This window comes from Oncorhynchus tshawytscha, linkage group LG02 (genome assembly GCF_018296145.1).
Source record: "Oncorhynchus tshawytscha isolate Ot180627B linkage group LG02, Otsh_v2.0, whole genome shotgun sequence".
In the NCBI taxonomy this organism is placed as follows: domain Eukaryota; kingdom Metazoa; phylum Chordata; class Actinopteri; order Salmoniformes; family Salmonidae; genus Oncorhynchus; species Oncorhynchus tshawytscha.
Window position 1 is genome coordinate 13,545,074 of NC_056430.1, and position 11,783 is coordinate 13,556,856.

The 11,783-nt window shown below is 43.9% G+C and overlaps 1 protein-coding gene across 10 annotated transcripts in view; it reads right to left on the minus strand.

The window, feature by feature from the left end:
* LOC112263105 (neuron navigator 1) overlaps positions 1 to 11,538 on the minus strand; it is a 124,339-nt gene extending 112,801 nt beyond the window's left edge. For 7 of the 10 annotated variants that reach the window (XM_042330661.1, XM_042330670.1, XM_042330668.1 and 4 more), the window contains exons 1-3: positions 11,319 to 11,537; positions 6,009 to 6,826; positions 5,609 to 5,697 (exon numbers count right to left, since the gene is read on the minus strand). In XM_042330661.1, the coding sequence (XP_042186595.1) occupies positions 5,609 to 5,697; positions 6,009 to 6,826; positions 11,319 to 11,387 (976 nt within the window). In that variant the 5' untranslated portion in view covers positions 11,388 to 11,537. Of the gene's footprint in view, positions 1 to 5,608; positions 5,698 to 6,008; positions 6,827 to 11,318 lie in introns of all 10 variants that reach the window. The other 3 variants (XM_042330676.1, XM_042330664.1, XM_042330671.1) reach the window with 2 other exon arrangements.
* Positions 11,539 to 11,783: the final 245 nt, after the last annotated feature.

Here is an 11,783-nt window from a genome sequence, read left to right on the forward strand (position 1 = left end):
GATGGCCTTGAGATAGAAGCTGTTTTTCAGTCTCTCGGTCCCAGCTTTGATGCACCTGTACTGACCTCGCCTTCTGGATGATAGCGGGGTGAACAGGCAGTGGCTCGGGTGGTTGTTGTCCTTGATGATCTTTATGGCCTTACTGTAACATCGGGTGGTGTAGGTGTCCTGGAGGGCAGGTAGTTTGCCCCCGGTGATGCGTTGTGCAGACCTCACTACCCTCTGGAGAGCCTTACGGTTGTGGGCGGAGCAGTTGCCGTAACCGGGCGGTGATACAGCCCGCCAGGATGCTCTCGATTGTGCATCTGTAGAAGTTTGTGAGTGCTTTTGGTGACAAGCCGAATTTCTTCAGCCTCCTGAGGTTGAAGAGGCGCTGCTGCGCCTTCTTCATGATGCTGTCTGTGTGGGTGGACCAATTCAGTTTGTCTGTGATGTGTATGCCGAGGAATTAAAACTTGCTACCCTGTCCACTACTGTTCCATCGATGTGGATAGGGGGGTGTTCCCTCTGCTGTTTCCTGAAGTCCACAATCATCTCCTTAGTTTTGTTGACGTTGAGTGTGAGGTTATTTTCCTGACACCACACTCCGAGGGCCCTCACCTCCTCCCTGTAGGCCATCTCGTCGTTGTTGGTAATCAAGCCTACCACTGTTGTGTCGTCCGCAAACTTGATGATTAAGTTGGAGGCGTGCGTGGCCACGCAGTCGTGGGTGAACAGGGAGTACAGGAGAGGGCCCAGAACGCACCCTTGTGGGGCCCCAGTGTTGAGGATCAGCGGGGTGGAGATGTTGTTGCCTACCCTCACCACCTGGGGGCGGCCCGTCAGGAAGTCCAGTACCCAGTTGCACAGGGCGGGGTTGAGACCCAGGGTCTCGAGCTGGATGACGAGTTTGGAGGGTACTATGGTGTTAAATGCCGAGCTGTAGTCGATGAACAGCATTCTCACATAGGTATTCCTCTTGTCCAGATGGGTTAGGGCAGTGTGCAGTGTGGTTGAGATTGCATCGTCTGTGGACCTATTTGGGCGGTAATCAAATTGGAGTGTGTCTAGGGTGTCAGGTAGGGTGGAGGTGATATGGTCCTTGACTAGTCTCTCAAAGCACTTCATGATGACGGAAGTGAGTGCTACGGGGCGGTAGTCGTTTAGCTCAGTTACCTTAGCTTTCTTGGGAACAGGAACAATGGTGGCCCTCTTGAAGCATGTGGGAACAGCAGACTGGGATAGGGATTGATTGAATATGTCCGTAAACACACCGGCCAGCTGGTCTGCGCATGCTCTGAGGGCGCGGCTGGGGATGCCGTCTGGGCCTGCAGCCTTGCGAGGGTTAACACGTTTAAATGTTTTACTCACCTCGGCTGCAGTGAAGGAGAGGCCGCATGTTTTTGTTGCAGGCCGTGTCAGTGGCACTGTATTGTCCTCAAAGCGGGCAAAAAAGTTATTTAGTCTGCCTGGGAGCAAGACATCCTGGTCCGTGACGGGGCTGGTTTTCTTTTTGTAATCCGTGATTGACTGTAGACCCTGCCACATAACTCTTGTGTCTGAGCCGTTGAATTGAGATTCTACTTTGTCTCTATACTGACGCTTAGCTTGTTTGATTGCCTTGCGGAGGGAATAGCTACACTGTTTGTATTCGGTCATGTTTCCGGTCACCTTGCCCTGATTAAAAGCAGTGGTTCGCGCTTTCAGTTTCACGCGAATGCTGCCATCAATCCACGGTTTCTGGTTTGGGAATGTTTTAATCGTTGCTATGGGAACGACATCTTCAATGCACGTTCTAATGAACTCGCACACCGAATCAGCGTATTCGTCAATGTTGTTGTCTGACGCAATACGAAACATATCCCAGTCCATGTGATGGAATCAGTCTTGGAGTGTGGCATCAGATTGGTCGGACTAGCGTTGAACAGACCTCAGCGTGGGAGCTTCTTGTTTTAGTTTCTGTCTGTAGGCAGGGATCAACAAAATGGAGTCGTGGTCAGCTTTTCCGAAAGGAGGGCGGGGCAGGGCCTTGTATGCGTCGCGGAAGTTAGAATAGCAGTGATCCAAGGTTTTGCCAGCCCTGGTTGCGCAATCGATATGCTGATACAATTTAGGAAGTCTTGCTTTCAGATTAGCCTTGTTAAAATCCCCAGCTACAATGAATGCAGCCTCAGGATGTATGGATTCCAGTTTGCAAAGAGTCAAATAGAGTTCGTTCAGAGCCATCGATGTGTCTGCTTGGGGGGGAATATATATGGCTGTGATTATAATCGAAGAGAATTCCCTTGGTAGATAATGCGGTCGACATTTGATTGTGAGGAATTCTAAATCAGGTGAACAGAAGGACTTGAGTTCCTGTATGCTTTTGTGACCACACCACATCTCGTTAGCTATAAGGCATACGCCCCCGCCCCTCTTCTTACCAGAAAGATGTTTGTTTCTGTCGGCGCGATGCGTGGAGAAACCAGCTGGCTGCACCGAGTCTGATAGCGTCTCTCCATTGAGCCATGTTTCCGTGAAGCAAAGAATGTTACAGTCTCTGATGTCCCTCTGGAATGCTACCCTTGCTCGGATTTCATCAACCTTGTTGTCAAGAGACTGGACATTGGCGAGAAGTATACTGGGGAGTGGTGCGCGATGTGCCCGTCTCCGGAGTCTGACCAGAAGACCGCTACGTTTCCCTCTTTTACGAAGTTGTTTTTTTGGGTCGCCGGCTGGGATCCATTCAGTTGTCCTGAGTGAAAGGCAGAACACAGGATCCGCTTCGCGAAAGTCATATTCTTGGTCGTACTGATGGTGAGTTGACGCTGCTCTCTAAGATGACCTGGGGTACTAATGTAAGAAATAACACGTAAGAAAACAAAAAACTGCATAGTTTCCTAGGAACGCGAAGCGAGGCGGCCATCTCTGTCGGCACCGGAGTTAAAAAGCTTTTATAACTACTTACAAGGCTTGTATAGTAAAAGTGGTTTTCTGAGTTCCTTTTCTCATTATCTGCACGCTGGGTGTTCCTAAAGAGTACTAATCAGGGCAACACTTAGACCCCTCTCTCTCCATTACAGGCTCAGAGTGACTTTTGTATTCTCCTTTCATATTCTCCTCTTACTGTAGGTCCATGTTAGTTAAACTGTAGGTTGACATTGTGGTTTGTTGTAGACAGGGATGTTTCAAAATTGATATTTTTGCAGAATGACTATTCCAATGTCCAATCCTCATGTCCCCCAGCAGTCTGAAAACTTGGTACTAAACATTTTCACAGACATGTCAATGTGAAATTAATCGCTATGTTCCTATTCAACATTTGAAGATGTAAAACATATACATTCTCTGGTAAGAATAAAACAGACAATGGAGTTTAAAGTTAAGATCTTCGAATGGCTTTTTAAACAGTTTTGACATACATTTCACGGCAAGTGTACTCCCGAGATGTAGAAACATTTTGGAAACCGTCGTATGCTGTATGGGTTTTAAGATTGATTTTGACAGTCGAGAAAACATATTTTCCCACATGTGCGTTTACGAAAAACGGTATTTATATAACAGCAGCAGTGAGATGCAGTTGTGACAAACTGCTGGAGGAGATCCTAGGTCCTGATGTATTAAACAGGTGGGGAGTAATGAAGTGTTTACTGTACTGTATGTTGGCAGTCACTGTAGTGAGAACTAGTGAAAGGGGCGGTGCCTACTAACACTGGAATACTATAACAACCAGTACATATTTGCGTGGCATGCTGTCCTGTTTACTGAAAGACAACTGCTTGTCAATATGTCCTAATTTGCTGTGTTGCCAAGACTGACAAAAAGATAGGGTGTGATCTGTTAGCAAAATAAAAGATAGGGTGTGTTCTGTTAGTAAAATAAAAGATAGGGTGTGATCTGTTAGCAAAATAAAAGATGTGTGATCTGTTAGTAAAATAAAATATAGGGTGTGATCTGTTAGTACAATAAAAGATAGGGTGTGATCTGTTAGTACAATAAAAGATAGGGTGTGATCTGTTAGTAAAATAAAACATAGGGTGTGATCTGTTAGTACAATAAATTATAGGGTGTCATCTGTGATATAAAGTAGCTTACCATGGTTGAATCATCTGATAAAAACTCTTAAGGATCGTCCCCTTTTTTCAATTTTCGCCTAACTGCCTGTAGCTCAGGCAATGAAGCAAGGATGTGCATATTCTTGGTACCATTTGAAAGGAAACACTTTGAAGTTTGTGGAAATGTGAAAGGAATGTAGGATAATATAACACATTAGATCTGATAAAAAGATAATAAAAATAAATAAAAATGTTTATTTAAAAAATAAATTGTACCATTATCTTTGAAATGCAAGCGAAAGGTCATAATGTGTTATTCCAACCCAGCTGCAATTTAGATATTGGCCACTAGATGGCAGCAGTGTATGTGCAAAGGTTCAGACTGATCCAATGAACCATTGCATTTCTGTTCAAAATATTGTGTCAAGACTGCCCAAATGTGCCTTGTTTGTTTTTTTTATACATTTTCATGTTGAAAACTGTGCATTGTCCTCAAACAATAGCATGGTATTCTTTCACTGTAATAGCTACTGTAAATTGGACAGTGTAGTTAGATTTAAGAAGAATTTAAGCTTTCTGCCAATATCAGATATGTCTATGTCCTGGTAAATTTTCTTGTTACTTACAACCTCATGCTAATCACATTAGCCTACATTAGCTCAACTGTCCCGCAGGGCACCCACCAATCCTGAAGAAGTTTTAAAACATGGTCAGGGGACAGAATTGATCCTAACCATAGAGTGAAATGTGAATAGATTCCTGTTGAAAATGAACATGGCAAAACAACATTATTGGACAGCATAGTTGGAAACAATCCCACCACCTGCATCCTGCAAAATCCCAATTCAACCTGTGATCACAAGCAACAACAACAAAAGATTGTCTAGAAACATTTTCCAATGGTTTTATGTTTCCTCAAGGATACCAGAGTACAATTGACCATAGTTTCTACTATTCCTGGTACATGCAAAATCATGACCAAATGTAAGGCTGTTTCTTTGTACATGTGGCCTTGATGCCTCAGATGAGAGCTCCAGATCAGAGCGGATGCATACACTGTATATACAAAAGTATATGGACACCCCTTCAAATGTGTGGATTTGGTTACTTCAGACACACTCTTCTCAGAAGAGTGGAGGCTGTTATAGCAGCAAAGTGGTGACTAACTCCATATTAATGGCCCTGATTTTGGAATGATATATTTGACAAGCAGATGTCTACATACTTTTTGCCAGTTTGTCAGGATGGATTTAGACAGATAAGTGGCTACAAATACCCATAAAGCCTGCTCAGATAACCTACTACAGCAGGAGGACTAGATTTGGTACCAGACCCTGGATCTGGAGATTTGTGTAACACCTTAATCACATTGGTGTAGGACTGGGGCAGTAAACCCTATGACATATTTTCATTGAATTGGTTAAAAAGAATGTCTACAAGATGTTTAATGGAAGTCGAACCGAATGTGGTATCCAAAACCAGTTTGTTCTTCAATCCTCAAGCAGTAGTATACTTTGTCGTTGAGTTAAATAGGCCAAACCTAATACTAGTACTGTACAGTGAACGTGGTGAGACAACGAGTGAATGTGACTCACCCAGGTCATCACAGCACACCTCCATGGAGTCAGAGGAGCAGTCACTCAGGTCCTCCAGAGAAGAGGCATCATCATCCTGGACATTCAACCTACATGCACAGCATGACCATCAATTTGCACCACCATACAATTCTGTCAGTGTAACAGAACAGGGACATTCATATAATACATTTTTACACTACAATATTTTGTACTGAATAGCCTATATAATAATGTGTTCCCACTAGGCACCTGGTTGACTCAACATTGTTTCCATGTAATTTCAATGATATTACATTGAACCAAGTGGAACAGATGTTGAATTGACATCTGTCCCCAGTGGATTGTCTTAAACGTATTCCAGACATACTCCCAGTGAGTATACATTAAAGTAGAGCTGATGCTATCAGTGTACCCTCACCTGAACCTGAAAGGTGCCACAGTGGCCATGTTACTACGGGCAGGCTCACTCCCTCTGCGTGGCACACTGACTGTCTGCCTGGTACCACCACCACCACTCTGGCTCAGATGGGCCGCTCTATGTTTGTTGGTGGACATGTCTTTTTTAGGAGCGATCATGCCATGGCAGGAGAGGTTCCTCGGCTCCCTCTGCTCCTGACGGGTGGTCATCAACACAGCGCTGATCAGATTCCCGTTCCCTGCTTTAGTGTTGGAGAGCCTGCTTTGGCCTGAGTGGAGATCACCACCAGAGAGCTTCGACAGGGCATCCTGCGCATCTCCATTGTCGTCCAGACGGCTGTGGCGAACCCCGCCTGAGGCCCAGTTCCCATTGACATTTCTCCTGGTGGGAAGTTCTCGAAAAGCCTTCTGGGATAGAGCATTGCTGCTGCGGAGGTCCAGGGTGTCCTTGGAGCGTGGTGGTGGTGTCTGTCTCTTGGGGACCTGGGGGCTGCTGTAGGCTGACCGGCTGATGGTGCCTCTCTCTGGGGCATAGGAGACTCTGGAGGAGGAGCCAGTGGGACAGATACCACCCCTCAAATCTGCACCACTCAGCAGCTCGTTTGAAAAGGATGAAGATGATGAAGTGTAGGAGGGATGCATTTTGGTGCTGAGTTGAAACTGTGCTGTGGGGTTAGATAGGGCGCTGCCCCCCTGATGTTTGGGGTCCAGTTTGGAAAGGGGGGTTATCCTCTGGGGAAGGGGGATACCAGAGACCAGACCTGAGCTTGGTTGGGCCTGGGATATGGTCTTGATGTTCACACTGCCGCTCATGGTTTTCTGAAAGACAAATAAAACAAAAATGACATGATGCTCTTCATATTTCATATTTCAGCCTTTGTTTACATGTGGATAAGACCAAGTGAAAGTCTCCAAACTATTACCATGCTACAATTGATTGATTCTAAATGGTTGCCTTTTTCATGGTGTTTTCTTGACTACAAATGTCGGATCTTAATTTAATCCCTTTCAAATCAAAGCAATTTTTGTTGATCACATGCTTTGATAACATCAGGCGTAGTTTCACTAACAGTGAAATGCTTACTTACGGGCCCTTCCCAACAATGCAGAGAGAAAGAAAAATGAGAAATAATAGAAAAGCAAATTAATAAAAGTCATAATAAATACACAATGAGTAACACAACTATATACACGCGGTACCAGTTCCGAGTCGATATGCAGGGGTATGAGGAAATTGAGATAGATATGTACATACACACTAAGATTAAAGATTAAAGTGACAGATAATTTAGTCACAGGAGGAAAATAATCCTGCGTTAGGTGTTTGTACACAATGCAGTTTTCTTTTCTTTGACTTAGTTTTTTCAATTGAACCTTTATTTAACAAGTCAGTTAAGAACAAATTCTTATTTACAATGCCGGCCTACACCGGCTGTCACTGGCAGTACCGTGCCTTCTGTAGGCTTCGTGCAAGCTAGAGAGTCTTGTGCGAATTCATATGTGGATTATAATACATTGACATATATGTAAGGGTGAAATGTTTTTGTTATGCTTTTTTTTAATCAATTGTTTTATTATATGTTGAAGGCAAGCAATAGGCAGAACAAATGATTTTGGTTGCCTCAGTGCCTGTGTGGGCATGCGGTTAAAAGCCATTGACCCCAGCACACAAATGCCAGAGTCGACATAGCTTCGACATAGCTTCGAATTCGTCCCACTGCCCTTAGACTCATGGATGAATGCAATCGGAACAGCGTTTTATAACAGGCAAGCATTCTGTACAGTAGAAATCAAGTATTTCCTTGTTCAACACGGCAAATCTACTCTGGCAATTTACCAGATACCTTTTATGAATGGAAACTAATGTTGGTGTAGCCTACTGTTATTATTTTATTTATCTATTTATGTTATCCAAAAGTGTCTGGTATGGTCATTTCTTATCAGAATCGGGGGTAAAATGTCCCTGGACTGTCCATGTTTGAAATGTGTAAATAAATCAGGGCAATCGGGGGATTGAGTTATTTGTTACAGAAGGGCGTGGGTCAGAATTGAACTCACACCGACATTGTAAGCCTATATGTGCACTCTGAAGGCAGTGTTCCTAACTACTAGACCCACCCCAGGCCACTATTGAACTACATTTTGACCCTAGTATGCACTTGACACTTGTCGTAGCCTAGTGGAGACCAATATCAATCCTGTGTTATTAAGCTATATAAAACCATAGCTGTTGATATGTATGGCTGCATTTCAGATACATTTTTGAGCATTTGAAGGGTGTAGAACTAGGACCTAGGCCTATAGCGTTTTAGCGAGAGAGAACATTATTTTGATAGCAAGCCCAGATCACACTGACTTGACTGCCTTCGCGTGGAGAGGAAGAGAACTGCTCATTTTCAGTCAACTCACGGGGCTCATTTCAATTTCCTGATGCAGCAGGTAAATTCTCTGCGACAACAGAGGGATTATGTTAAGATCTGACATCTGTCCTTCCTGAATATCAAATATCAGTAGTTAGGTTACTGAACATATCATATGGACTCAATCAGAAACAAATTGAGGGGTGTTGTAGAGCTCCATGTGTGTGGTCCTGCTTCGTGGGAGACTAGGGAGAACACGTGCATGTGTTTATCTCATACAAAATATACTGTGGATCATATTCTTGCAAGCCGTAGGAGACGGAAAATGGCATGCTTCTTGTAACATTTGTTCTACACTATACTGGACAACAGGTGTACCTACCAGTCTGTCTGTCTGACACACAGAGAAAGAGAGTGGGTTACTGTCTACAGATTCACTGTATGTGCTGTCAAATATGATTTAAACAGAGGCTCGGGAATGCGTGGGGACGTGGGTACTTGAATTGAGTGTCATGAAAGTCACGTCAAATAAAATAGAATTGTGTTAATATTTTAATTCTCATCATTTCGGTTGGAGCAGCTTTGCCACAAACATATTCCATCATTCCCCTTTTCCCTCCAGTGAACTGCATGCTGGGAGAGTCAGTGACAGACTGACATCGTTACTGACTGACATCATTTGGCACACGCAGCAGGACTGCTGGCCCTTTAAGGTAGTGCCAGCAGCACCCCACCCCTCCCCAACTCACGGTCTGGTCATGTCCCTGGTTCATGCTACATCTTAAAATCTATTTGTATAGGTTGCGTACACATATTTAGCAGATGTTATTGCAGGTGTAGAGAAATGCTTGTGTTCCTAGCTCCAGCAGTGCAGTAATATTTAACAATTCACAACAATACACACATATCTAAAAGTAAAATAATGGAATTAAGAAATATATAAATATTAGGACGAGCAATGTCGGAGTCCGGAGTATAAAAATATATATGTGATGGGATGTACATTTTAGACATTATGGACTCCACCCTGTACTACGGTAACCATGGCCTCCCCATCAACACCCAGACCCTGTCTATCACCCTCATATCAAAACAAAAGAAAACAGCAGCATCTTTGTCGTGGGGGACTTGTTGACATGTTCTGCTGCAGCTGCACAGTAGATCGCCAGAGGCAATCACTATAAGATACTCAATGTAATATATAATTGGACCTGTAGTTAATTTAGTCCTATTTGCCCTCCTGCACAACACATAGCTCCGTGTCTCTGTTCCAGATGACCCATTCAGTAATCATCGGAGTGGAGATAAACACAACAGGCCAGTGCCTTGAACAACCTGGAGGTACGGCTAGTAAGGCCTGCATTTACACATGTAATGTAGGCATAGTAGGAGAGCAGCAGATGTTACCACACGCACACACTGTATGAACTAATGCATGTGGACATGCAAGCACACACACACACACACACACACACACACACACACACACACACACAGAAACTCACAGGTACAGACACACACACAGAAACTCACACACACGTACATGTCTGCACATGTGCATGCACACACACACATACACACACACCACACAAACACACACATTGATGAACATTAATAGATTTGACATTAATGACAATGGAGTGACTGGGTGGTTCGAGCCCTGAATGCTGATTGGCTAACAGCTGCGGTATATCAGACCGTATACCACTGGTATGACAAAACATGTATTTTTACTGCTCTAATTACATTGGTAACCAGTTTATAATAGCAATAAGGCACCTCAAGGGTTTGTGAAATATGGCTAATATACCACACCTCCTCGGGCCTTATTGATTAAACATACACTGCTAGCCTATAGTCTGCTGATTTGGTTTAAACTAGTCAACGTGATAGTGTTTGTTTATCAACATTTACGAACCCACTGCACCTCTGAAACTTGCCACAGATTATTATGACATCCAGTAGAATGCAGCCCATATCTACAGAGCACACCACACACCAAGATGTTAGATTGACAAGATGTCTCCTGTTAGGACACACAGAGACCTAGAACCAGACAGGAGTGGAGTAATCACACAGAGACCTAGTACCAGACAGGAGTGGAGTAATCGCACAGAGACCTAGAACCAGACAGGAGTGGAGTAATCACAAAGAGACCTAGAACCAGACAGGAGTGGAGTAATCACAAAGAGACCTAGTACCAGACAGGAGTGGAGTAATCACAAAGAGACCTAGAACCAGACAGGAGTGGAGTAATCACACAGAGACCTAGAACCAGACAGGAGTGGAGTAATCACAAAGAGACCTAGATCCAGACAGGAGTGGAGTAATCACAAAGAGACCTAGAACCAGACAGGAATGGAGTAATCACAAAGAGACCTAGAACCAGACAGGAATGGAGTAATCACAAAGAGACCTAGAACCAGACAGGAGTGGAGTAATCACAAAGAGACCTAGAACCAGACAGGAGTGGAGTAATCACAAAGAGACCTAGAACCAGACAGGAGTGGAGTAATCACAAAGAGACCTAGAACCAGACAGGAGTGGAGTAATCACACAGAGACCTAGAACCAGACAGGAGTGGAGTAATCACAGAGACCTAGAACCAGACAGGAATGGAGTAATCAGACAGGAATGGAGTAATCACACAGAGACCTAGAACCAGACAGGAGTGGAGTAATCGCACAGAGACCTAGAACCAGACAGGAGTGGAGTAATCACAGAGACCTAGAACCAGACAGGAATGGAGTAATCACAAAGAGACCTAGATAGAACCAGACAGGAGTGGAGTAATCACAGAGACCTAGAACCAGACAGGAGTGGAGTAAAAAGAGAAAGGACTATTTTTGCCATAAAACTAGACTTACATGTGTAAAATTGTAAAACAGTAATATGAATCTGTTCTGAAAAGGCTTGACAGACTTAAATAGAGAGGATGGTTATTTTCTTACCGAACTGCAGATTTCCTCTTTCAAGCAAAGCCAGGATAATTCCACTGTAAGTCCTAAGCAGTCGTGCATATGTCAGTGTTCCATATCAACTGCTAACCACTGCAATGGGATAAACCTATGATGAAGAATACAATTGAAGAGCCACATGCTGCATTGGAGAGAGTGTGTGAGTGGGGGTCAGAGGATGCTGTACACAAAACGAGCCAATGGAAGAGCTAAAAAGGAGGATTAAATGTATTGTAACAGGATGTTTGTAACCTCTCTCTTTTTCTCTCTTATTTAATCTCTCTGTCACACACACATTCCACACACATGTCACACCAACCCCCACACACACACACTGACATGCACACACACACATACACATGAGCGTGCTCATACACAAGCGTACATGCACATGAGCACACACACACACACACACACACACACACACACACACACACACACACACACACACACACACAC